At 49.5% G+C, this 27,883-nt stretch overlaps 1 protein-coding gene across 1 annotated transcript in view; it reads right to left on the bottom strand.

The window, feature by feature from the left end:
- Positions 1–27,883, bottom strand: part of SYT6 (synaptotagmin 6) — a 34,173-nt gene that overhangs the window by 5,363 nt on the left and 927 nt on the right. Inside the window, exons 2-6 of the mRNA XM_041460512.1 lie at positions 10,134–10,467; positions 6,547–7,105; positions 2,151–2,271; positions 1,110–1,281; positions 68–218 (exon numbers count right to left, since the gene is read on the bottom strand). Coding sequence (XP_041316446.1) covers positions 68–218; positions 1,110–1,281; positions 2,151–2,271; positions 6,547–7,105; positions 10,134–10,467 — 1,337 coding nt within the window. The remainder of the gene's footprint in view (positions 1–67; positions 219–1,109; positions 1,282–2,150; positions 2,272–6,546; positions 7,106–10,133; positions 10,468–27,883) is intronic.

The raw sequence follows: 27,883 nt of genomic DNA, 5'->3' as shown, positions 1-27,883 counted from the left end.
CTGAAAGCCTGGAGCCAGCCCAGTCCCGCCCAGCACAGGCACTGGGAGGGAAGGACACCCCACACACCTCTTTGAAGGATTTCTTCACCTCCACCAGCGGGTGCCAGTGGGCGATGGGCTTGCGGGGGTAGGCCAGCATCTCGTTCCAGTGGTCTCTGCCCAGCCCCTCGGCGTTGACCCCCACGCGGCAAACCCCGATGATCTCGTTGTGGCCCACCCTGAGGAACGGCAGAGGAGGAGCACCATCACCTACCTTCCTTCCTTCCTTCCTTCCTTCCTTCCTTCCTTCCTTCCTTCCTTCCTTCCTTCCTTCCTTCCTTCCTCCCTCTCTCCCTCCATTCATCCATCCTTCCATCTGTCCACCCAATGAATGGATGCAGGGATGCACCTACCTATTGCTGATGTCCATCCACCCATCCATCCATCCATCCATCCCTCCATCCATCCATCCATCCATCCATCTATCATCCATCCATCCATCCATCCATCCCTCCATCCATCTATCCCCCATCCATCCATCCATCCATCCATCCATCCATCCATCCATCCATCTATCCCCCATCCATCCATCCATCCATCCATCCATCCATCCATCCATCCCTCCGGCTGCCCACACCTGGCCAGGCAAAGCCTGGACCCTGCTGTTGGTGAGCCTGGGCTGTGGTGTGTGCCCCAGCCCTGCCATCACCACAGGCAATTACAGCAGCTTTTAAATTATTTCTGCAGGTCAGCCCAGACACAGAGGTGTGAGCAGTGCTCTACAGCAAGAATAACCCCAGCTTCAGTAATTCATAATTCATACACCCAGTGCTGCTCGGGCTGACATTATTTGCTTTCTAAAATGGGTTGCAGGACAATAAATAACCAAGGGGAAATGGCACTTGCTCAAGGAAATGCCATAAAGCAAGGACCAGCCTTGCCAAACTCGTTATTTTTCCATAACCATAAATATCAATGTCACTGTAGCAATATATCAGCAGAGACAGGTGGATACCACTGAGCTCTGCCATCGAGGCTGTGGAAAACACTGTGGAAAATTGCATTTGAGCTGGAAAATCTGCACCCAATGGGATGCTCTCCCCTCCAGCTCTCCAAAGCCTCCCACCTACCGATCATAATCCATGACAGAGATAAGGAGGCTGACTTGATCCATGTTCTCGGGGGGAATGTCAAAGATTATTGCTTCATTGTAGGTGGGATTAAGTGTGTTTTTCTTTATGGTGGTTTTCTTCTTTTTCAGTCTTCGCCCGTCACAGAGCAAAGACACTTTGACATATGGATCTAGGGAGGAAGAGAGAGAAGACCTTTTGTTGATGAAAATGTGTTTTGTTACTTTTGCAATATAGAAACAGCTTTATCAGAGGATGGGCTGTGAGTTCCCATGAGCCAGAGGTGCTCTTCAAATGGACTTTTAGAAAAAAGTTTATTTGCAGACCAGTAAAATCCTCCATTTCTCATACTGGTGTGGGTGGTGACCTGAACTTCAGGCACCAGCACTTAGAGAACCAGCACTGCATTATTATTATTATTGCTGAAAGGCTGAGCTGGCTTCACCTGAAGTCTCAATTCTCAGACATTTCATATGGCATTAAGCTCCAGCTGAGCAGAAACATTTTCTGCAAAGGTCTCTGTTGTTACTGCTTTTTGTACAATGAAATTCAAATACTCTGAAGTTGGTGTCTGGAAAAGAAATTGGATTTTATGATGAAAACCAGAATTTATGCATGTTAAATTTGCAAGTCAGCTCTTTGAAACTGCAAATGCAAACAGTTTTTGGGTGGCTGTGCTCCTCAGGTTTGACTACTGGCCACTGCACAGGGGAGTGCACATTCCAGTGGGATTTATCCAGGTGGGTCATGATCCTTTCCTGATCTTGGGGTGAAAGAGTTGATTCTGGCTATAAAAGGTTCCAAGAGATCTAAGTGTCCAGGCCAAGAGATGGATCAGAGCTCTGACCCTGCAAACCCTCCAGTGGGATGGGGAACGAGCGACAAATTGCTTACTTTAACAATTGTGTTTGCACTTGAAACACAGACAAAGCTTTCTCAGGTATTCCTGGGATGGTTCACCCACCATCTACTGAGGGTACAGCGAGGGAAGAGGAGGAGATGTGGCTGCAGGGGGGTCCTCCTCAGCCACCAAACACCCACCTGAGTAACCAGTGATGTCCATAGCTTTGAGATTCCTGCATTTAATGACTGTTAAGGTGAGGCGACCTGCAGTTGGCAAATAACAAAGGGAAAACATGATCTCGCCCAGGTCCACGCTTTCCTTCAATAAAGCAGAGAACAGATTTTATTGGAAACGTGCAGAACCAGCCAGGTGCTTCCTCCTCCACCCCAGCATTTCCTCTGCTCTGCCATTTGTAGCAAAGGGTATTTTACTTGATTTGAGTGCACCCCAACACGATTTGACTAAAAATGAATACAGAGAACAGGAAAAATAGGTTACACCTTCACATCTTAGTTAAGGACAATCTTCCTCTGGCTCAGTGGAGTCTGTGCTTCCTAATTCAACCTCCCAGCTATGCACAGCCAATGCACAGCAGTCCTGCTCCACGGCTCACACAGAGGAGATGGGATATCTCACACCAAATCAATGCAGTGAGGAAATCAAATTAGTATCAAGTCTTGTTTGAATGTACTGTACACGTCTCCGGTGCCTGGTTCCTCCAGGAGTGTGACAAACACAGTGAGGTGACAGAAAGATGAGCTCCTGACATGCAGTGGTGCCGTGTTCTCCAGTTGTGCACTGCAGAAATCTACTGGTGTCACAGAAACTTTCTGTGACAGCCAGTGCCATCAGTTCATAACATCACAGACTGTTTGGGTTGGAAGAGAACTTGAATATATTCTAGTTTCAACCCCCTGCCGTGGGCAGGGATGAATTCAGTAATGAAGGTTTGTGACTGACAGTGCCCAACATTTCTGCATAAAATGAAAATGTTTTTGAGTAACACAGTGGTTTTCTCTGAAGGTGAGTGTGAGTTTTTAGGCACTACCAACTGGGGGGTAAAACTTTAAGACAGAAGGCAAGCAAGAAGGTTCTGTTGAGTTTTTATTTTGTGACAATTCTACATTTGGACCACCAAGCCCTTTGAGATGCCCTCAAGGAGCTGGCACAGCATGGGGCTGTGTGTTTGTGAGCATAAATGGGGAATTAACCAGCAGATGGCACTCAGAAATGTTTGGTTCTTTAGGATTACACAGAAGCCAACACAATTTACTCTTTTAGTGCCCCATCAAATAACTTTTATCTATGGCTCTTAGCACTTCTTGTACCTGCAGCTTCATCGACTACACCTCCTAAAAGCCCTTTCCATCATGGCCTTGCCCCTGGGAAGTCAGGGAAAAATAAACAAACCAAATGTCTGATTTAAACTAGAAAGCATCATCACCCGAAGTCAGCAGAAAGATTTCCAAATACCTTCTAAAAATGGATTTTAAAAAAAATCTTATTTTCTACATACAGATCCCACATCTGTAGAGCAAACAACCCATTTATTTTGGGAAACAGTGTGTTTGATTCCTTTCAATGTGATATAATGATCTGCTGAAGAGAAATTGTGGCTGTTAGGAGTAGAGTGATGGAACCAGAAAGACAAGTAAATGCACTTAAAGCTTTGCTAAGTGTTAGGGGAATAGATCTTGTTGATGGATGAGGTTTTTGCCAAATTATTTCCTGCTCATTCTCAGGTAAGGCAAAGATTAAATCTTTATTCCACTTAGAAGTGCAGAATACTAATGAATATTACATAAAATTTTGATTGGGTCTGTTCTTTCATGCATTCTTTGTTCTTAGTTGGTGTGGGAGGGACGAGGGCAGGAGACCTTGGACAAGATGTCAGAAGAGAGCAGCCCTGTGTGAGATGGTGAGAGCACCCTCTGGACACTATCTCATCTTCTATTCCTCTCCTTGCACTGAGAGGATCCGTTCAGGGTATAAAATGAACATAATTTATTCTTTGACCTCATTGTATCAGGTCAAGAGATTTTTCTTTGCAACCATAAATACAAGAGAGCAAAGCGTGTCCTGTGGGTACATTATTTTCTTGCAGATTATAGACATTGGGACATTTCCAAAATTCATATCAGTACCTTTTAGGAAATAATGGAAGCTCTGAATCAATAGACTTGAAACCAAAGATGTTTCCCTGATTCACAAGCTGTACAGTCATTAATTAAGTAGCTGAGTGCTGGCTACTTGAGCAGATCAGTTCTTAAGTGTGTTCCTACCCTCTTACCCACACCATTGATCTCATGCTTTATTAGGCACCCAGAGCTTTCTTGGGGTTTTATGCAAACTGTATTTACCCTTCTCAATTTTGATTAAACAGAAATGTCCTTGGGTGTGCTGCAGTTGGCTGAGATGTTCCAGGAGCAGCACATTCCTTAAGAATGGCACGGAGAGAACAAGGGGATGGGCCAAACATGGTGCTGGATGTGTCTGTGGCAGCTCTGTCGGGCTCCTGCTCTGCACACCTTGGGCATGGGGTTGGCTCTGCTCCCCTCACACCTTCTCTGGAGGCTCTGCCTTTAACAGCCCTTCTGCTGGTGTATCTCCACCTGCTTTTGTGGAGTTTTCCCCCATTAAATGAGATTATTTAGCCAGGAAAACATCCATTGTTGCTTGCAGAACCAACAGGCAGGTTCCTGCAGGAGGCATCAGCACACCAGGTGCACTTTGCTCCCCTTCCAGCAGCCCCTCTCTGGGTGAAGGATGTGCCTGGTGCCTGCTTGCCTCTCTGCCAGCATTTCTGCTTTCATTACCACCCATCAATCACAACAGCCGTGGCTGTTTGCAGGTTGGAAGCCAAGAGCTGTGAGCACCCTGCTAACTCCAACTGTTGCTTTCCTCATGGTTGATCCTGTGCCTCCTTCCCACACCCCTCCCAGGCAAGATGCTCAAAAGGCAGCACAGCAGCAGCTCCCAGCACGCTCCCAGTGCTGCCCCAGGGTGCCTGGCAGGCACCACCTCCACCCCTGTGTCCTCAGGCTGGCAGGGCCAAAGCTCTCCGTGCCCTCCCAGGACAGCTCCAGCCCCTGAGCCACCTTCCAGGGCGATGTGCTGTGTGTCCCCTGAGTGCCCTGGGACCCTGTTGGGCACAGGACACAGGACACAGGGCTGTGCACGCCTGCTGGGCTTCACAGAGCTGTCAGAAAGTTCTGGACACCCTGCAGCAGGAGAATGAGCACTGGTGGAAGTCACCAAGAGGTTCAGCTTGTGGGGAACACGGTGCTGAGAAAAAAAGCACCAGAGTTACAAAGCAAATATCTTGTGGCAGTGCTGGCCACAGTAAATATTTGTGTTTGACAGTTCCCTCCTCAGCACAGAAAGCAAGGGAACAAAGGTATGAGATGAGCTATGAGGGAAGCTGCAGGACAGATTTTTGCAAGTTGTGGCATTCTGCCAGTCACCAGGAATGATGTGACAGGGCCCACGCTTCCAGCCACAGGGGTGGGGATGTCTCATCTTTCAGTCTCAGGAATAACAATGTGAAATGACAATGACAATGGCTGATTTAGTGTCCAGCTGCAGAGCAGTTCAATCATTCATTCGCCCTGAGGACCAGCCAGATCCTCCTGGGAGGGCAGTGGAGGAGCAGACAGCTATTATGGAGAGGTTAATGTCCCTGCTCTGCACTCAGTGATCAATGTGAGCACTTGGCTTCTCCTGCCAACTCCCTGTGACATGGAAAGGGCTGGGACTTTTCCTCTCTGAAGCTTGGTTTCTTTTCCAGAGGGAATTCAATAGAACTATTAAAAGACCCAAATCCAGCTCTGGAAGAGCTGCCAGCAGCACATCCAGCACCTCTCAGCACCAAGGGGCTGGTATTGGCCCTGCAGAGCTCTTCCTTACTGAGATCATGTGTGTCTTAAGTACCAAGGGGCTGGTATTGGCCCTGCAGAGCTCTTCCTTACTGAGATCATGTGTGCCTTAAGTTTTCAGCTTTTATATTTTTCAGATCCTGTACTGCATTAGTGTAGAACTCTGAGCTCCATATAGAGTGTTAGTAAGCTTTCTTCACATTTTTGTCAGACAAAACAATTCTTCCAGGCCTGAGAACCAAGGTCACCCTCTGCCTCAGGCCCCAAAATTATAAACAAAAGTGAATTGGGGGGCAGAAGCAAACCAGGGGAATATGACTTAGTTACCTGATGGTATAATTGGACAATTAACCCCTGACATGCAAACAGACCAAACTTTTATCTGTCTTAGAAACTCGTGGCCATTGTCTACCTTGGGTGTAGTCTCTGCCAGGCTTTTGACTGCCCAAGGTGGGCAGTCAAATAGATACAGATGTCAATAGATATACTGAATTCAATAGATATATTGAAGGTCTTTAATAAATACCCACTTTATTCTCTTTAATCTGTCTAGCCTCTGTCCTAGGTAGCCACTCCAAGGCATCCCATGTACACATGGCAGAGAGCCAGGCCATGGCTGCTGTTCCCTGGGCTAACAGGAGGTGAGGAACCCATCAGCTGGGATCCATGAAGGATTTACCCCTGTGGAGAAGCCCCACCCTGCCCAGCAGCTACTCACCGTGGTGGCGTACTGAATGTCCCTCCAGATGGAAGTCTCCCGGGAGAGGTCCGAGTCCTCGAACAGGTTCTCCAAGATAACTTCTCCAATCATGTCGTGCCTGGAGAACCTGTCAAAGTCAAAGACGCTCAGGTGGAGCTTCCTGCTCGCCAGCTCCTCGTGGGGCACGGGGAAGTGGAAGGACTCGTCGAAGGTGGGGGTCAGAGTCTTCCTGTGCACCCGCGTCTGGAACTTGCGCTTGCGGTCGGGCAGGAGGTAGATCTTCACGTAGGGATCCGAGCTGCCGCAGAAGTCTTTGGCTGGCAAGTCAAAAGCCCTGAGAATTCGGACAGTCAGCGTCTCGTTCTCGTAGTCGTACTTGAGAGTGAAGTTGATTTTCCCACAGGTTTTCTCTGCCTCTTTCTTGGGGTCATCATTGTCCACGGTCTTTTGTTTGTAGAGCTCGGGCTTGATGCGGCCGATGCTGGTGGGCTGCTCGGCCACGGCCGGCGGCTCCAGCCCGTAGTCCATGCTGGACACGTGCATCTGCCGGGGCAGGTGCCTCTTGAAGGAGATGTGCCTGCAGGAGGGAGACACCAACAGCTGGGTGGGTTTCCAAGGACATGGCTTTCATGTCCTGTTTTCGCCCCTGGACTCAAAAAACAGCACAGAATGAGTTCTGTAGGTGCTCCTGAGCTCTGCACTGAAACCAGGTGTGTTACGGAGGTGAACAGAGGGGAACACCTCAAAAAACCTGCAAGGAACCAATCCAGCAAATTTCTTAAATTCCAGAGCATTTGCCAGAAGCTGTGTTTTCTCAGCTGTGGCCCGAGTCACAGCCCATAGCTGAACAGATGGATCCCAACAAGTCCTTACCCAAACCACAGACATGTGGAGACTTTCCCCACCTCAGTCCTTACACTTCCAAGATACTGGCACTAAGCTCTCCCAGACAAAAAAAAAGAAAAAAAAAGCCCTTTTTTGGCTTTTTACTTTTGGTGAGAGAACCACAACCAGTTCAGAAAGTGAGGCTTTCTTTGTAGAACCACAGAATGATTTGGGTTCAGAATGTTTTAAAGCTCATCTCATTGCATCCCCTGCCACAGCCAGGGACACCTTCCCCTAGACCAGTTTGCTTCAAGCCCTGTCCAGTCTGGCTTTGCTGGGTATTGCTGCTTCCAGACTTTTCCAACAGACTCATCAGACACTGATAGATAATTGTTGACAGGGAGGGAGGCACAGCCTCGTCAGGAAGAGTCTCTTGCCTTGAGCTCTCCTCCAGCACAAGCTGTATGTAAGCAAAGCTTTATCTGAACAAAGCATAAAAGCTTTCTGTGGACTGAGGGCATTATTTCAGATTATCTGGTGTTTACAAGAGCAGTTTATAGAGTTATTTAACCAAACTAAAAACTCTACAGCCAGAGCATTAGCCTTCAGTGATACGTGGTGCTTGGAGACCTTGGCAGGCTCCTCAGAGGTATTTTGGAGAGGGTTAGGCTGGGCTGTGAATCAGAGGAACCTGCCAAGGAGAAAGTGTGTTTGAAACCTGCCCACGTACAGCTAAGTCCCACTTTGTTTGTCCTAATTCAGACTGGCTGAGGGTTTTTTTCTCCTCTGTTGGAAAGGTGTAATAAAAGCAGAAGGAGAGTGTGCATGCAGAGAGGGAATCAGCTGCCCAAAAAGCAGTGTGGATAAATAAAAGAGTGTGGCTCACAAATGCAGGCGGCACCGTGCTGATCTAACTCAGCTCCTTCAAACAGGGGGCTGCCATCAGTGCCTCACTAATCCTGCAAAAGTGCAGCCAATTTTCTGAGCAGTGCCTGATTTCCCTGTCACACTCCTGCGCACATCCCAGGCATGGCCAGCAAGGCAAACAGAAGTGCTGGGGCGCAGCCAGGACCCTGTGATCCCTCTTTCCTGTCCCTGTTTCACCTCCTTCTGTGTCAAGGAGAGATGCTGCATTTCACAGAATGGTTTGTGTTGGAAAGGAGTCTCAAAGTTCACCTCATTCCACCCCCTGCCATGGGCAGGGGCACCTCCCACTATCCCAGGTTGCTCCAATCTGGCCTTGGGACATTTCCAGGGATGGGGCAGCCACAGCTTCTCTGGGCACTCTGTGCCAGGGCCTCACCCCACACTGAGTAAAGAACCCCTTTCTAACATCCAATCTAAATCTCTCCTCAGTGTCCAAGCTGAGAGAGTCTCAAGGTTCACACAGCCTTTCCCTGACTTCCTGAGGATGATGTTGATGTCTCTGTCCCCATCTGAGCACAAGCACCAAGCACAGCTGGTTCAGGGCTTGTGCAGCGAGCGATCCATCAATTGTGCTGATCTAATTGTTTCTGCCAGGAGCCACAAGAGAGAGAGAGAGTCAAAAGGTCTAATTCTGTCTGACAGGGTACATCATTGATACTTCAGCCTGCCTCTCATGTTGGAACAAAATTAAAGTGGCCAAAGCTTGCGGGTGACTTGACACAATGAGGTCAAGTTGCAGTAACAGGGCTCAAATCCCTGATTTTTTAAAAGAGCCACAGTCTTAATACATTCATTGGTTAATGGCCAAGCTTTGGACAGTAATCTGCTGTGTAGGTGCTCTCTTTAGTCCCACTGATGCTGTCTGAACCTCTGGCTCCATCCAACAATCCTCCCATCTCTCCAGCTGCTCACAGAGCAGTGTCCCTGCTGAGCACCTCAGCCCCACCCAGCAGAATAATGGAATATCCTGAGCTGGAGGGGACTCACAGGGATCATCCAGTCCAACTCTGATCCCTGCACAGACACCCCAACAATGCCCCTGTGCATCCCTGAGGGCACTGTCCAAACTCTACTGGAGCTCTGGCAGCCTCGGGGCCGTGCCCATTCCCTGGGGAGCCTGGGCAGTGCCCAGCACCCTCTGGGGGAAGAACCTTTCCCTTACCCCCAACCTAAACCTCCTCTGACCCATCTCCAGCCATTCCCTGGGTGCTGTCACTGTCGCAGAGAGCAGAGATCAGAGCTGCCCCTCAGGAGCTGCAACTCCTGAGGAACTCCAGCCTCAGGTTCCTCCAGGCTGAGCAGCCTATGCCATGCCATGCCATCTGGGGGAAATGGATTTGTAGAGAATTTTAAAAAGTTTTAACATCTGTATTGTCTCACCCTTCACAGGAGACTGAAAATAGAACAAAAGTTTTTAAAACACCTCTCAGTTACCCCATCTCTGGGTCAGAAAAGGGCTTAATCCAACACCATCCCATCATCACCACTGAGCCAGGAATGGATGAATGAGTGACACACTCCAGGTCTCTTCAGGAGGCTGATAATAATTTTATTATAAACCCACTCCTCTTTATACACTGTTCCAACACAGGTGGACCTGTTTGGTCATTTAATCAACACACCTCACATGACTGGCTAATTCGGGAAACACCCTTTGTAAATGCCTTATGAGAAAACAACTGCTCAAAACACCAGCTGCAAGATTGTTTTAATTCTTTCTCTCAGCTTTCTCAAAACTCCCTAGAACAATTCCTGGGAAAGTTTATCTGTTTCTCTCTCTGACCAGGCTGTCAGTATCCACATGGATCCCATCCCATCCCACCCCATGGATCCCATCCCACCCCATCCCTCACCTGGTAGAAGAGGCTGGCTCCGTGGTTTGCCTCTGGATCCGCGTGCGCCTCATGATGTGATCCTTCATGGACATCTGGACCTCTGCAGGGATGTCCGGGGAGGTGTGGCTGATCTTGACGGCCGCCTCCAGGAAGCTGATGGCCCCCGTGTCCTTGAGCTTGTCTGCCATGCTGTCCTTGTGGCCTGCCTCGCTGCGCAGCACGGCCAGCTGGGAGGAAAGGGCCTTGTTCCTCCAGGGAACCCAGCACAGCTTCCAAAAGAGAAACACAAACACTGCCACCAGGGCCAGGCCACACACAATGACTATCACTGCAAGGAGGCTGACGGAGAGCTCTGAGGGAGACAAGGACAGCGACAGGGAGGGATGGGAAAGAAGAAAAGAAGAGACAGATGGTGAGAGGATCATAAGTAAAAGGAAGAAATGGTCCAAAACTGACTTAAATCACAACTAATGGAGAGCTCTTAGCTTAGAGCCAAGCCCAAGTGAGCACCCCCTGACAGGCTCAAGACACACCTGGGGAGAAAATGGGTGTCTCCATATGGACAGAGCTGTGAAGTTTTACACCCTGATGCTTAAACTGGCTATAAAATACCATCCTTGGTTTGTTCTGCAGCATCAGCAAACTGCTGAGTCTGAAATCAAGAAGATCTGTACAATTCCATGATAGAAACAAGCTCGGTGCTGTGTGCCTTTTTGCTTCATGTCACAGCTGCTCAGGCACAGGAATGAAAAAATCCATCTACCAGCGTCCTGGAAGTGGATTGTTATTGTACTATCAGCACCCACATCTTGTCCAGATGTACCCGTAGGGAATATAAAATAAATACCAACACCAAGGAAAAAATAATCACAAGCTGCTGATGCAGAGAAACCAAACATAGCAGGAGTTTGTACAGAAAGCGCTACACAGCCTCCCTCACTCTGAACAGCACAGGAGCTGCGTGTGTGCTCTGATGCTCTGAGACACTTTTACCTCATGTGTGCTGAATTTCAGTCTTTTTCTGGAAAGAGCTTCCATACGTGTGGCTGACGAATCAGGAAAAATGGAAAATTCAGATATATATATATGTGTGTGTGTATATAAAAATATATATATACACACATCATCTAGGCTGTGAAATGATTCACAGCACTGCACAAAGAGAAAACATTGGCTATTTTTGCTGCCTTTCCTGCAGTGTATTAATTCCCAGATCCTCATCCAGACCAAAACTTTGAGAGCTCAGGATTCCAAGAAATACCAGTCCCTGATGGTGGAGGCAGGATTTGTTCTGGAGGCAAGTCTGCAGCTTCAGGATTGTGGAGAATTCCATCATGGATTGCTTTGAGCTCGTGGACAATTTCTTGATGGTTGTGTTATTTGTAATGTCCAGTAAAGCCACACTCCTTAAACTACCCAAGTGCAAGTCAGGACAGAAAGACAACCAAAAAAACCACCAAAACCTGCAAATGTTTATATGGAACAAGCATTACCTCTTACCCATCCTATTTATGTCTATTCCTGGACCATAAATGTTTTGTGTGAGTTTGAATTCCCTACCTGAGCCCCAAGGAATGGGATGGGTGCCCTGAGCATTTCTCCCCTCTGGGCTGCATCACAGCTGCTCTGAGTGTGAATCCTGATGTGCTTTACCTTAAACAGGAGCCATAAAACACCTCTTGTTCCCTTTGATCATGCAGTTTAGTTTTGTAAAGCTGTAATAAGACATTTAATCATAGAATCACAGGATGGTTTGGGTTGGAAGGAACCTTGTAAATCACCTCATTCCACCCCCTGCCATGGGCAGTGACACCTTCCACCAGACCAAGTTGCCCAGACCCCCATCTAACCTTGTCTTGATGCTAAGGCTGAGAAAAATCTGTGAAATATGATGAAAGACTTGATTTTAATCTTGACTAAATAGATGAATTTTTAAATTATGGGAAAAAAAAAAAAACCCACAATCACAACAAAACAACAAACCCACCACTGGTGAACCATGACAGCAAAGTGTTCAGGAGCACATTTGTACCATCAAATTTTGCTCAGGTCTCTCAGGGAGTGCAGCAGGCACTGCAAATTTGGGATAAGTGAAATCTCCAGGCAGCACCAGACACAAAATGTGACATCCACACCCGAAGAAGCCAGCCCTGCACAGTGCCTGGAAGCCATCTGTTGTTCCTGATATCCTGGAGGATTTTGTTTTTCCACAAAATTACTGAGCCCAGCAAATCCAGCAGGAGCTCCAGGCAAAGCTCCCTGGCTGCCTGTGGGTTTTTGACTCGAAGGGATGGGATGAGAAGGATAAACATCACCCAGAGGTTTTTGCAATTTCTCTTTCCCTTCCCAGCCTCCTGTACAGGTCATTTATTTTCTGTTGTAGCTCCGAGGTGGAAACACAGATCGCTGCTGGGGTGAATAAACAGGTCCTATCTTACTCAATAATAAATAAGGTTGTACCAGCAGCAGAGCTTCCTCAGAGATTTGCCTAAATGTATTCTCACCAAAGCTGAGAGCACAGAGGTTCCACTTTGCTATCCTTTGAGCTAAATCTTGGAATTGTGCCCAGGAAACTCAGTGTCAAACATTCATAAGAAAACTCAAGAACCTGGACTTTTTGCAAATACCTCTTTGTTGGTACAAAGGAAATCATTGCAATGCAGAATCTCTCACTGCTGGGAATTGCTGCGTGACAGGGAAGACTTTTTTAAAGATATTTCCACCCATTCCAAGGAGTTTTATAGGCTGCATGTCTCTGCCAGCACACCAGGCTCATTAATGGGAACCATAAGAAATAATCAATTATCCTTTCAGAAAACCTGTTGCCAGCTTGAGAAAGATCCTGGTTCCTGTCACTCCTTGCAGGGCTGGCATTCATAATGTATTTGACAGGATTCACAGATACTTTTATGCATGACCTCCTACTCCTTCCTCTGACAGCTGACACAGAGCACGAGTGGAAGGGATCAGGATTTTACAGAAAGTTTTTAAGCATCTGCCTGCTTAGAATATTGGGTTGTTTGAAGATGACACTGAATTCTCCAATTTTTGTAACTTATTAAACTTAAATATCAATTGGACAGAGTTGACCTTCATTGATTTAATGAGCTTTCTCTTATGAAGTTGAAAATTCCTACGACCTGTTACTTTCTAAAAAATATCTGGTATTGAAAATGCTACACTTTAAATGTCCTTTAACTTACAAGAAACTGTAAAAACAAGATAATTCCTCACCTAACAGAAAAATGTCCCAGGGCCAGAGGCTGCTTTGGTTTTCCAGGCACAGGTGGAGGTAAGGCCAGTTCCCCCAAAAGGACACCTCAGCCCAGGGGAAGAATGAGCTCCTTGCTTGATATTATCCTCTTTTTTCAAGGTTTGGATCCAAGATTTGGGGAAGAGAGGGAAAAGAGGGATGTGCCTGCATCCAGCAGTGAGGAAGGGCTCTGTCTAATGCAGGAACAGCTCAGATCTCAACTGCTCACAAGGGAGACTCACATCATCATTCTGAGCAATGTCCCACCCGGGGAAAAACACAACAAGAATTATGGTTTTGTTCTGTTTGCCTCTTAAAAATTCACAGTGATTTGCCACTTTGTTATCAGGTAGGTGCTGTGGTACAAGTGCAGAGCAGCTCCAGCCCTTCCTCACCCCAGTCCCGTGGAACTCAGTGCTGCTCTCTCATCCTCACCCAGTTCCCTTGGGAGACACAGGGGAAACTGGAAAATTGGTCTTATTACAGCTTGTAATTGAAAAGATAAAGCTTAAAAGAAGAAGGTTACAAACACAAATTAACATGGCTGTTTTCCAGCCTGAATCCCTCTGGGAGCAAGTGCTGCTTCCCCGAGGAACCTTCGGCTGGAGAACGCTTTTGGCTGCAGGGCAGCAGTGACAGAGCTCCCTCCTGAGCAATGAGGAACAGGGATGGACATGGACACTGACAGGATCCACCCCTGGAATGCTCAAAGCCAGGACAAGACTTTGAGCAACCTGGTCTAGTGGGAGGTGTCCCTACCCATGGCAGGGATTTGGGACCAGATGATCTTTAAGGTTCATTCCAACCCCTCAATATTCCATGATTCTGTGAGTCTGTGATCTACCTGCTTGAGCTGATATGTTTAGGATAAGCCATCGAGCTTGTGTATTTATTATATACCTATTTTATATCCCACTTGTTACCAAAACACCACAGGAAAGTCCTGAAGCTTGCAGCAATGGGGACACCAAGAGCACAAACAAGACAGGATTCCCTCAATGTCACCCAAAATGAATCCCATTTCTCCTTTGACTTGACTTTTTGGTTTGTTTTTTACTGATTTTGTAACACCCAAACCCCTTGCTACTGAGCCACACCAAAAAGTTCAAACCTGCAACACTACCAAGGTCACTACTTCCTACTGCCTTTAAATCAAAGACAAACAGCCCAGGGCAGGACAAAGGAACAGTGGTTTACAGTTTAAAACTGTGAAGCTAAAAGCAAACTGAGGAAAGGGCAAACACTCCTTGGTTAATCCAACCCTTCCCACCACGGTGTCCGTGGATCAGAGAGCAGCTCCTCAGCACAACCCCCTTTTGTTTCATCCTGGATGGGAGCTAATGAAGAGATATGGTCCAACTGCCTTTCAGCTTAATGTCCCTGCTGACTTCCTAATGCCTAAACTGAGTTACCAAAGGGGATAATTAGCAAAAGTCCAACCCAAAAGCGATTAATAATATGACAAAGTCATGATTAGAGCAGTCTATTAACTGCAAGACAATAGTGGTCTAATTGTGACAACATTGACTTTTACTGCTGTGAAGTAGCTTGTGCTGTCATTAAAGAGATTCATGGATAACTCCGAGTTTAATGTGCAGAGTTATATTTAATATCCCAAGATGTAATTTAGCTTTCCTTCCACCCACTCCCCACAGAGAAAACACAACATGGTTGATGGCTCTCTCAGCACTCCAGCAGCCATTAGTCATTCCAGCTACCTGTTGCATTTAAACAAAGTTGGAATGGCACGAGTGGAAGTTGAAGAGAAATTCTCAGTGAGGTGCAGTGTGGGACCAGGGTGATGCCACCAGCCCCCAGGACCTGGCTGTCCCCTTCCTCTCTTGTCACCTGTGAGGGCACAGACACTTCCTCAGGCCCTGGAGCCCCTCACCAAGGCAGAGGTGACACTGACTGACTTTCTGCCACCTTCTGCCAGGCACAGCCACCAGCCTGACCCTGCCAAGAACCCAGGGACATCTTCCTTGTCAGAGGTTCTTCCTCCTAATCTCTGGTGGTTCATGGAAAATCTGGACGTCAGGGAGAGCTTGGGATCCCTTCAGCTGTAAAAGCAGCTCCTGGCTGTTCTGAGCTGCAGCCTGGGGCATGGAACATCCTCCCACAGCCAATGCCCCTGGCAGGGCAGCTCCAGGAGCTGGCAGAGCCCAGAGCAGGGTGATGGTGATCACCTCGCTCACACTGGCTGGGTGACTGCCCCCCCAGTGCCACACAGCAAGCACCATTCACACCAGCCCAGCAGATACTCCCAGGCTTCTCTGTCCATTTTCTGCTAGGTTTTTCTCTTGCAGGAGTGTTTGTGAGGATATATTGTTCTGTTTCTGCAGGGCTTTGCAGGGAGCACGCACTCAAGTGATGGATTGGTACAAGAGGTGCTGCTGGAGGAGAGCAGCAGCTCTGGGGCTACAACAGACCACGTGAGGCTCCCACCAACTGCTGATCTCATTTTCTCTCGATTGAGGAGCATCAGAAATGTAAACCTGATTAGCTGAGGGCTGGAAATTGGGCACGGGGAGCTGTGGTGGGTCTCAGAGGTGAGGGCAGGGGGGAGCACAGGGCAGCAGCTGCAGAGGAGGAGGAAGGGTTCCATTAAACTCCAGCCACAGAGATGTTTATTTAGCAAAGCTGCTCAGCTTTGGAGGAAGGAACAGGGACTGGATGGAATGGAAATCAAATATTAGAACCCCACAGCAGCATCCAGCAGCACCACGGAGACAAGAGGGGACACAGCACGTGGGGACACAGCACAGAGCAAACCCTGAGGGGCAGCAGGGAGGGCAGCAGCAAGCAGAGCCCTTTGCACAGGGATTGTGGAAAGGAAGCTGGCTGGCTGATAAATCCTGGGATGCTGCACTGGGGGAGAGGTGAGCTGCAGTGCAGCAGTCCTCAGCCAGCTCCTCATCCCCCTCCAAGCCTGCCATGGCCTTGGGAATGGCAGCAGAGCAAATGGCACAGCACAGATCAGACTGTCCCTGTCCCCACAGCCCCAGTTCCTGCAGCAGCAGGCTCTGTGCTCCCAGATCTCACAGTCTGTGGGCACTGGGGGCTGCACAGGGCATGGCAGTGGCAGGGAAGCACTGCAAGCCCACTCTCTGATTGTCCCTCTTTGCTGGGGTTGTGTCCAATGTGCCTGTCCCCTACTGATGGCTTTGTTGTCACATTTCAGGCCCACTCACTGCCATTTGGCTGCCATTTGAAACTTCATCAAGTTCTTGAATTGCTGGTGGTGTTCTCCAGGCAGGCGGGAGCTACAGGAATATGCCCTGAAATATTCCTGAGCAAGACGAGTCATTAGGAGCTGTCACTTCAAAGTCTGGCTGCCGTCAATTGGCTCTTCACAGGCAGCCTGGCAGCGGGAGCGCTGCTCCAACAGCAGAGCCGGGTCCTGGCGAGGGGAAAATATTCCATCAGCTTCTCAGCAGATGTTAAAGGGCCAGGTCAGGACACAGTTCTGGGTGGGGCAGAGCTGCTGCTGCCCCTCAGATGTTATCTCATGCTGTGGGAGGTGAGAGGGGCTGCAGAGCCTGCCTGCAGCAGCACGCCCCTGCCCGTGGATCACTGCAGGTCCCAGGGTGGCAAACACGGCTTTTTGGGCCCTCACAGCTCCTGCTGTGAGTGGTGCCAGCAGCAGGAGCCGGTGTCAGCTGTGGATGCCCTGCTCAAGCAGCCAGAGCCCTGCTGCTGCTTAAGCTCCCCTGGGGACAGGACCCAGGACCCAGGCGAGGGCAGCGCTGCACCCAGAGCCTGGCGAGAGGGAGATGGAATCACAGGAGAGCTTGGCACCGTGACCCATCCAGAACAGAATTACAGAATATCCTGAGCTGGAAGGGAACCATAGGCATCATCCAGTCCATCCCCTGGCCCTGCACAAACACCCCAAAATCCCACCCTGGGCATCCCTGGCAGTGATATCCAAACTCTCCTGGAGCTCTGGCAGCTTCAGGGCTGTGCCCATTCCTTGGGCAGCCTGGGCAGTGCCCAGCACTCTCTGAGGGAAGAACCTTTCCCAAAGTCCAGCCTAAACTCCCCTGGTACAGCTCCAGCCCTTCCCTCAGGTCCTGTCCCACAAACCAGGTTGTTTTAGTCTCTTGGCAGTGAAAGTAAAAAACCACTGGTTGTTCCTCTCTCAGCTGGCCAGGGCTGCACAACGGTATGAAACAACCAGGGAGACCCTGACAGAATGCCCCCCTCCCAGCACACTCCCAGCACCACAGGACAGGTTTCTCCAGGTGAAGGCAGCCAATTCCAGCTGCTCTGGACATAGCCAAGCCTTTTTTTGTTATTCCATACCAACCACAATAATTCCACAGAAGACAGCACAGGGAATGGGATTGAAAGCAAGTTCTCACAGTTTGCTGAGCACTTTCACACTCATCTCACCACACAGAGCTCAGTGGCAAAGGTCCCTCTCAAAGCAGAGGGCTGGGAATGCTGAGGAGGGGAATGTTCTGAGAGGAGACATTCAGAGAATCATGGAATCATGGACTGGTTTGGGTTGGAAGGGACTTTAAAACTCATCTCCTTCCACCTCCTGCCATGGGCAAGAACACCTTCCACCTTCCAGGTTGCTCCAAGGCCCATCCAGCCAGAGTGTCCCTGGAAGGTGAAATGAGATTTTTCCTGTTGCTGTGTTTTCCCAGTCCCTGGACACTGAGTCCTGCACTATCAGCTCCCACCAGCTTCCTCCTGCCAGCACAGGCTCCCCAGGAACCCTGGCAGAGCTCATCTCCTGCACACACTCAGCCATGAAATGGATCTTGGGAAGGTCAGGACAGGAATGCTCCAACTGGCTGTGCCAAAGTTTCAGTTAGACAGCAAAAAACTTCTTAAAAATTAATTTGCTGCTACCACAGGGTTCCTGCCATGCAAGAGCTTATCAGAATGCAAACTATAAGCTTCAAAGGGGAGGATGAATCAGAAGCTATTTTGAGAGTAATTATATAAGACTATAAAACTCAAACCATCTCATTATTGCATGTTGAGGATGGAGACAACCCCTCATATGGAGACCTCGCAGGGATCCAGTGTTTCCAGTGGCTGATCCCTCCTGGATGCCCAGGAGCAAACAGCAGCCTCATCCCTCCCAGCCAGGCAGAAGTTGCTTCACTGAGCAAGGCCAGGGCTTTCCTCACCACTGGCTGTGTTTCTTGTGGGGATGTGGTTCTGCAGCTGGGAAATGAACTGCAACAGGAGACAACTTCATCCAAAGTGGTTTCCTTTAACTAATGCATAATTTAGAATATCCTGAGGTGGAAGGGACCCACCAGGATCATCCAGTCCATCCCCTGCCCTGCACAGACACCCCAAAATCCCACCCTGGGCATCTCTGGAGTGATGGCCAAACTCTCCTGGAGCTCTGGCAGCCTTGGGCTGTGCCCATTCCCTGGGGAGCCTGGGCAGTGCCCAGCAGCCCCTGGGGAAAGAACCTGTCCCAAAATCCAACCTAAACTCCCTGGCACAGCTCCAGCCCTTCCCTTGGGTGCTGTCAGTGGTCACAGAGAGCAGAAATTTCTCTGAGAGTTTGCTGTCCTGGATAGCAGCTCTCAGCTCGTTAGTGCAAATACTTGCAAATTCCCCAATTTTATAAACTCCAAGTTATAATGAAGGAGAAAATGCTTAAACCATAAATCTGCCCATGGCATAAAGTTCTATTCCAACATCCCCAGCCACAGCCTCGAGGCTTTCCCATGTCAGCCTGGCGCCTGGGGCACCTCACAGCTGGGAGAGGATGAGCTCCTGGGACACCCCCGAGCTGTCACCTGCACTGTGCCCTGCCTGCAAGCAGCAAAGAGAGTTGTTTTTATGCTTGCCTACTTATCCAGGCTGCAGCTGAAGCTCCTGCTGTGTGCTATAGATACATATTATAATATTGGCTTTTTGCAAATATTAAAATGGATTTTATATGTGTGATGTTAAAGTAACTTTGTTATAGAGATATAGTTTTTATTTCTGTTGTTAATTAAGCTTAGTGAAATGACTGATATGTGTGCCATTGTCCTTTACTAAACTTTTTACATTTTCACAGGAGAGTGAAGTTGTTTTTCATGTGTGTCTTGGCCCGGAGGAGGCAGCACAGAGATGTGGGTGACACCAGTGCTGCCCCCATCCCCTCTGCACCCCGTCCCTGGGTGGGGTCTGTCACACCTCATGGGCTGATTAAACGAGTGCATTAGACAGAGAAAAGACACTGTCACACCCTTTGTCACCTGGTGCTCTTCAGCTCATGGTCTGGTCCTTCCTTCACCAGGGAACAGACAGCAAATGCTCTCAGACATGGGAGTGGGAGCTGCTCCAGGCCCTAGGGGAGTTTAAAAACCAGAAGGAAATCTGAACAGAGTAATTCAGAGGGACCCATCAAAGGTGATTTTTAAATGCAGAGTCAACTGTGAGGACTTCACGTCCCTATGTGAATATGTAACAAAAAAAAAAATCAACACGTACAAAAACCAGAATCACTAAGGCTGGAAAATGCCTCTAAGATCATCGAGTCCAACCAAACAGAAGTGCAGAATGCACCAAAGAAAGGGATGTGAGGTGAGATGAGAGTTTGGTGGCCTGGAGCTTGTGCTTTTCCCACTGAAACAGAATGGAGAAAGAGTTAATTGCCCAAAAAGAAGGCAAAAATCCTGAATAGCTGAGGAGCACTGCGTGGCTCTCCAGGCAGGAGGAGCCTCCAGCATGGCAACCAGAACAGAGCTCTGAAACCCCACAGAAGCTGCATCTCTGCAAGGCTGCAACTCCAAATCTGAGTATCCAACGTCCCAGGTTCCCTCCTGGACCCTGACTCTGGCCATGGACAGCCCTCAGCCCATCCTCAGCCTCATCTCCCCAGATGGACCTGGAGACAAAACTCCCCTCTCCCACCACCAGCCACAAACCCCACTGCTGACTGTGGGCTTCACACGGTGCTGAGAGAGACCAGGGACAAGAACTGACTCCCAGTGAAGTGGCTGGGCTGGAGGAGACCCATCACAGGTTCCTAAAGACAAAACATGTTGGTTTTCAGCCATTATTGACCGATTTGGGTTTTCCCTCCAGGCTGCAGATGTGTCACTGAAACTTCTGCTGGCATGTGCAGCCCAAAGGGGAACTTTGTGCTGTCAGAAACGCAGCATTTCTGTTATCAAAAGTGACAAAAAAAGAGGAAAAAAAAAAAACTTTTCCAAGCCGAAGGAAACATTCCCTGGTGATTTATGTCACTTTGTGACTTAATCAGCTGCTCTCTAGAGCATTATAAATGTGATAGGAAGAATTGTCATTGCTTTCTGCCTAACTGATGACAAGCTAATGAACTATTATAAGCCACAGTGAATGCAATTATGGCACAAGGCTGTGTGCTAATCCCATGACATTTTATCACAATATGCTGTAGCAACATCTGTAAACAACCCAGTGGTGCTGAACACACACAGTGGCCAGGGCTGGGGTTAAATCCCTGCTGAGCATCCTCATCCCCCGGGCTGTGACCCTGCACAGGCTGAGCCCTGTGTGCCAGGGGAGCCTGGCTGAGGCTGCTCAGCACGGGAGAAGCCTCTGATCCAGAGCTGGAGCTGAGCAGAGCCAGGCAGAGAGGAAACCATGGGAATCCAGACACTTCTGGGATGCAGAAATCCAACTGCGTTTCAGGATGCAAAACGGAACAAGTAAAAGCTTTTCACTCTCTCTCCGTCTCCCTTGAGCAACCAAAAAACCCTGGAACTTGAAATTTCCTTTTAAAAACTTGATCAAAGCTTTGTCTGCTGTGAGACATCAGGTTCAGCAGTGCCTCTGTGCCCAGACTCTCCACCCTGGAGCTGCCACCTCGCTGCCCCTCACTTCCTACAGCGGGATCCAATTTTGGGGAAGGCTTCCCTGTGTCTCCCTCTCAGACCCCATTTTGGTTCAAAACCTCACTAAAACCAGGCTGCCTTGAAAAGATCTCAGAGCAGAGCTTGGCAGGGAGCAGACCTGGGGTCTCTCCCCATCCCAGTGCTGGAGTCTCCCACCCTGGGATCCAGGCTCCACAAGAGGACACAGTCTGGGGACCAAAAATACCTCATCCAGAGTGGGCAGAAGACCCCAAGCTTGGGATAAGGCAGCCCTGAAAAGCTTCCCAGAGGCTTTCCTGAGTGCCCCCTGCCCAGGACATGGAGCCCCTCTATCAGCAGGGGCTCCTTGAGCTCCTGAGACGTTCTGGACAAATTTATTGCCTGGACCTGCCCCATGGGACACCCAAAACTGGAGGTGCAGGATCCTTCCAGAACAGCCCTGGCTCCAGGTGCTGCAAAGGCTGGGTGATGCCCAGCCTGGTGCCCTGGAGCTGCCAGCTGGAGCCACCTAGACCCAAACCAGCCACACAAACCCACAGCAGTCCCTCTTCCTCTGTGCCTCTCAAGCAGCAGAGAAGGGGCAGAGCAGCTCTGGCAGACCCAGAGCTGGGTTCACATGGAGCAGCCAGGAAGGACTCACCTGCCTGGAGCCCCCACAGGGTACAGGGACCCTGCATTGAAATGCAGAGGTTTGGAACAGAGCACTTCTTTGTTCAAGCTGCCCTGAGTGAGGAGGGAACTTCCTCCCCATGGCTCTGCTCCTGCTATCAGCAGCTGCTGCTGCTGCTTCCATTAGCTTGGAGCAAAGACAGGGATCTTGAGCCCCTCCAATGTGCTGCAGTGAGCAGGCTGGGCTGCCTGATCCTACTCATTGATTAAATGGATTCTGAGATGCCCTTTTCCAACAGCTCCTACCACTCCATCCTCTGCAGCTCACGATTCTTTCAGCATGAGCATTTTGACCAGAGCTCAGATTCAGAGCTGGGATGAAACAACTCCAAGTAAATGCTCACCAGCAGCCAGGAGATGAAGTGCTGCATCAGGAGAGAGAAACTGAGGAGGTGGCACCTCACACTGTGCCACACAACTGTATTCATTTCTTTGCAGCAGCTACAAATGCACAGAAAATCAGATTATTACAACACCAGGGGCTAGAATTCCTGGGCAATCATTATTCCAAACGGTCCAGGGCCGTGTACCTCAAGGATGGTTTGGAGAGGGCTGGTGTGAAGGGAGCTCCTGGCGTGCTGCCTTCAGGCTTCGCTGCACAGTTTGCTGTGATGTTGTCAAACATGAACCTGCTACAGCACAACAAACTGAACTAAACAGAGAGACACCCTCAGTCAGCAGCTGCGGCTCCGCCGCGCGCAGGGCTCCCCGCAGGAGAACTTTCTTTTTTCCCCCAGGCAGGGAAAATGTACATTTAATAGACAATCACTCCAAAAATCTCCTCCCTGACCCTCCAGGATGCCATTTTGCAAGGTACAAATATAATTAAAGACAATACATGGCAGAGGGACTTAATTGCATCTCTCCCCAACAACTGCCAGGGTGACTGCTCTGTCAAGGAGTCCGCTGGATGGAAACACTCACAGACAAGATCCCTGATTTTCCAACACACAGATGGGAAGGGGAAATATAGATTGTCATCTTTGAAAGAGAAACAGCAAATATTAAAGGTAGAAAAAGCTGCCTAACCAAGATGAGATGGAAATGTGGGGTCCTGAGAAAGAATACTCGATTGTAGCTGGAAATGTGAGCAGTGAGAAGAAACAGTTATGAAAAACAAGGGTAGTGGAGGCTATAGTTAAATAAAACAATTGGATCAGACACAAGCCCCTTTCTGGGTCTGGTTTATCCCTGCACAATGAACACATGGGAGAGCATCCGGCTGCCAGGAGCACACGGCGAGTGCAGCAACTCCAGCACAGCCAGGATGCCGAGCAACAAACACCTGCAAACCCAGGAACACCAAACACCTTCCCGGAGCCATCCCAAAAAACCGCGGGGAAGATCGGGCTGCGCCCTGGTTTGAACCAGCTCAAAGCACACGCTGCCTCTCGGTGCAACGCCGGGAGAATTCTGAGAGCGGGGGGAAAATATTTCAACAGCAAAGGCGTTTTGCTGAAATTGTTTTCATTTCAATTATGAAAACATGCTTCATATTATGAAAAGAAAAGGCAAAGAATGATTAAAGTAACTTGAGAGATGTGGACTTACCAGAGCGGCGGCAGCTCCTCAGCGCGGTCCCTGCTCGAGCATCAATTAGCGGCGGCAGCAATCCCGCTGCTGTTTCTATGGAGTTGGGGATGCTGAGCCCTGACTATGCATGAGGCTGCTGCAGCTGCATCGGAGCAGGCTCCGGGTCCGCACGCATCCACAAACAGCAGCAGCCTCCCTGCTCTGCCTCGGGAATGAAGCGAGCAGCGGCAATTAGGCGGCTGCAAAGCTGCGCCTATGCAGAGAGGTGCTCACAGAACACGCACACTCCACTCAGCTCCAGAGGGGCATTTTATTTACCAGGAGCATCACAGAGCATAGCCAGAGGCAGCTGGAGAGCCACGGATCCACACACAATGCACGAGCAGAGACACATGTCTGGAGACAGGCGATTTAATCCGGTTTTTCCTCGATTTACTCGGCCGGTTTCAACCTTATTTCAACGCAGTTGTACAAACCTTCCTCTGACAGCAAGGTTTGAACCTGATACCTCCAGGATCTCAGCCTGGTTTAGTTGGGCTAAAGAACAAATCTGCTGCACGTAGCTCTGGCTGGCTCTTTCCTGGGAGGAAAGGCAAGATCCATTTTGCAAGTGCATTACTCTGTGATAAAAAAGATATTTGCCCCAAGGAGCTGCTCCTCACATGCTGGGCCTCTGGAAACTCAAGCTTCAGTGATTAATATTAGCTTTGCCTGGGTGGCTTGGAGCATGTTTACTGTTATATTGACTTAAAATGCACTTGAATGGCAATTCAGAAAAGTGTGTTATTACGCCAAGTGAGTAAATTCAAGACATGCCCATATTTCACAGGTAGTGGCTGAAGGCATCCCATAACCATGAATGAGGGTGTCATCAGTTCTCCCATTAGTCAAGCTAATCTATCAGAGGATAGTTGTTTCTTTTTCCCCCAGAAAATACTCCAGAACCAATTTCTCAATAAAAAAAAGATCTTTCTGCACCAACGTTCCACGATGAAAAATCCTCTATTGCCCAGAAATTCCCTTTTTTCTGCCTGCAGCAAGAACATTTCTGTGCTTGGTTTAACATTTTAATAGTCTTTGCCAAGTGCCAGGAGGGTATTCAGCGCTGTACAAGCTGTACTGCCTGCACCAGGACCTTCAAAAAGAGCAGTTCACACAAGGGGCAAAGCAGTAAATGTGCTCTGAATTATTGGGGGCTGGAACACAGGCGAGCTGACACCGTGTGCTGGGGAGCACGGATTACCAGGAGGTCTCTCTGACTCTGTGCCTTGCCCACCTGTCCTGTTCCCTCCTCTCACCCCAGCATTTTCCTCCTGCAGCAGGAAAGCACAGGACATTTTGCTGGGGTGGGTCAGTGCACGAGGGAGGGTTTGAGGAGGGGTCTCACCACGCTGAGATCAGCAGGGTCTGCTGGGGACAACCTGCAGCCCCTCTGCACATCAGCCTCTGCCTCCTGCCCTGGTTCCACTGGGCAGCAAAGCTTCGTACAAATGGATCATTAAGGCAAAAAAAAACCCCAACTTGTTTGGTTGTTTAAAGAAAGCTGCAGCACAGAAGAGCTGAAGGTAGAAATCAAACCCAAAGGCTTTGTCCTGGATGTGCTTTGATCCCAGGATAAATTCCTTCCTGTAGCCAGGCACCATCCTTTAAACCAACATCACCAGATACTGGTTCCAGAATCATGGAATCCCAGACTGGTTTGGGTGGGAAGGAGCTTGAAGATCATCCAGTGCCACCCCTGCCATGGCAGGGACACCTTCCACTGTCCCTGGGTGCTCCAAACTCTGTCCAACCTGGCCTGGGACACTGCCAGGGATCCAGAGGCAGCCACAGTTGCTCTGGGCAGTGCCAGGGCCTGCCCACCCTCACAGGGAGGAATTCCTGCCCAATATCCCATCTAAACCTACTCTCTTTAGTAACTCTCTTCAGCCCTGCAGGATCATTTCAGGATGAGTAGAGCTTCCCTGTTCTCCCATAGGATCTCCTGGGACGGGCTGGCAGCCTCTGTCCCAGCCAGGCTCTGTGAAGCAGGGGGAGCAGGACCCAGCTCAGGGGGGCTCAGAGCAGGCTGTGGGGAACCCCAGAAGCTCCTGAGCTGGGAGGGACCCAGCAGGACCACTGAAGCCCAGTTCCTGGGCCTGCACAGCACCCTGTGTCCCAAAGAGCCTGGAGCCTGCTGCAGCTCCACTCCCCGGGCAGAGGGGATGGCAAGAGGGGACAGATCACTGTCCCCACGGTCCTGTGGGGTCCTGACTCCCCTGCTCCACAGCCAAGGACTTTGCCCTTCAGTACAGCTGCACCACAAACCCTCTCAGCTACACCCGAGAGCTCTCACTGCCCCTCCAGGGCACAGAAAGGATGAGCCCACCCTCTGAAGGGCCATCACCTGTGGTAAATGCTGTCCCCACAGCACGGGTGACACTGCCAGCATCCCTGCCTGGCAGGGAAGAGAGCGATCAGATGGAGGCAGCTCCGGGGGAGGACTGGAGACAGGCACAACAAAGGGATGCTGCAGCTCGCTCCCTCTCGGGCCAGCCAGGAGATCAGCTCTATTCCTGGCACTGCAGGGAGAGCTCCCCCTCACAGCCCCCTGGCAGCGGCACCAAAACCTTCCCCAGCCAAACTCCTCATTTTTCTGACAGGTTTGGCTGCGGGCGAGGCAGCAGCCTGCAATGCTCCTCTGTTGGGTGTGCACAGAGAAATGCTGCAGCTCGGCTGCTCTTGTTGGCTGTGAGGAGGAGATTCAGCTGTTACATAACCACGGAGTAGAGGTGCATCCACTCCATCCACAGCAGCCCTTTCAGCCACTCAGTCCAGAATGGTTGAAAAAACATTAAATCGCCGCACAAGAACTTACTGTTACATAAACTATACAGTAATATTTTTATATTCACAGGTTTTTTCCACTCTTGGATGCAGTTCAAGAAGGCTGATGATACCTGGCTCCACACATTCCCTGAAGATACTGCTCCCCATCCACACATGAACCAGCAGAAAAGACCAAACTGAACCAGCAGAAAAGACCAAGCTGCCCCTGTGCTGAGCTGTGCAGGAGCAGCCTGGCTCCAGCTTTGGCAGTGCTTCCTTCAACCTGAACTCCAGCAGGACACTCCACAAGCCAAGCTGGTCCAGCCAGCAGTTAATAGATTTATCCAGGAGGCAACAAACTGCCCGAGAAGCCGGAGACTCCACATGAAGATGACAAATAAGGCCAGTTTGACTCCATCAAATTTGGCGTTTGGCTGCTGGGGCGGTGCTGCCCGCATGGGGACACTCCAGCAGGAGCCAGGGCTCCTCTGCCCTGCTCCTGACACAGCACCTGCCTGGTGCCATCTGCTCACCTCCACACAGCCCCACCTGCCCCTGCCTGCCTTTGTGAGGATGGCTTTGCTGGGTCTGAACACGGGACCGCAGCCAGCCCAGAGCAAATCTGCTCCATGTGAGACTTCAGGATAAAATGGACAAAGCATCAATGCAGATAATTAGATAAACATCCAGACACTGATGGGGAAGGCGTCGTACCTCTGTGACTGTGTTAGTAAACACTTGATGCAAACAGATTTTTCCCCCTTGCTGGAGCAGCTTTACAGCCAGGAACTGAGAAATATTGGTACATGTCAGGCCCAAACTGTGTCCTCTGCGCTGTCTAGACATAAAAATGGGCCCAGTCGTGCAGAGCAGAGACAACAGCCCTGGCTGCTCGTGCAGCCAGCCCAGCTCGCCTGGGGCACTGGGGCTGGTGCTCAAACCACAGCTCAGAGCACACAGACATTCCCCCTGCTAAAGGCAGATGATGATGATGTGATCCTGACATGAACATGAGGTCCTGGACAGGCTGCACAAACAAATGCAGATCTGTCATATCAGGGTGGACAGAACAAGAGCAGTGTGGAGTATTTCTGCTGCAGAGTCAGGAAAATGTTAATTTTAGTGCAAGGTAAAGAATCCCAAATTGATGCAGTAAGTTTGCAAGCTGTTTGCTCTATTTGCAATAGCTGCACAGGATGTGTGTGTAAGGACACAACCAGCCATGGTAAGAGGTCTCCTGAACAGGCAGGTATAAAACAAACTCATTTAAAGAGGAGAATTAAGTTATAGACAAAGTAGGGTGTGGGAGGAGGTGGATTTGCCTGGAGCTATCAGCAAAACCGTGCTGGAAGCATCACTGCAAATCAACGACTGGCAGAATCCTGGTGTCCTGTGCCCTGGGGGTGCCAGCTGCATCCCAGCATGGGATCCTGGCAGAGAGGGGCAGGAGAAAGGAAGGGAAGGTGACTCAGAAAGCCTGGGACAGGGATTGATGGGCAGCTGTGCTGCACAGTGTGCTCAGAAGAGGAGGAGAGTTTGTGAAAACTCATGGTGTAAAAAACACTGAAATCCACTGGATTTACAGATCATTACCTACAGGAACCTCAGAAGAAGGCCTCTATGAAAATGTTGGAATATACAAACAACTTTGAGCAGGTTACCAATAATTCTAAAAGCTTTGA

The sequence above is a fragment of the Pyrgilauda ruficollis genome, unplaced genomic scaffold (assembly GCF_017590135.1).
Source record: "Pyrgilauda ruficollis isolate IOZ18807 unplaced genomic scaffold, ASM1759013v1 scaffold144, whole genome shotgun sequence".
Classification (NCBI taxonomy): domain Eukaryota; kingdom Metazoa; phylum Chordata; class Aves; order Passeriformes; family Passeridae; genus Pyrgilauda; species Pyrgilauda ruficollis.
This window is presented reverse-complemented; position numbering and strand designations above follow the sequence as displayed.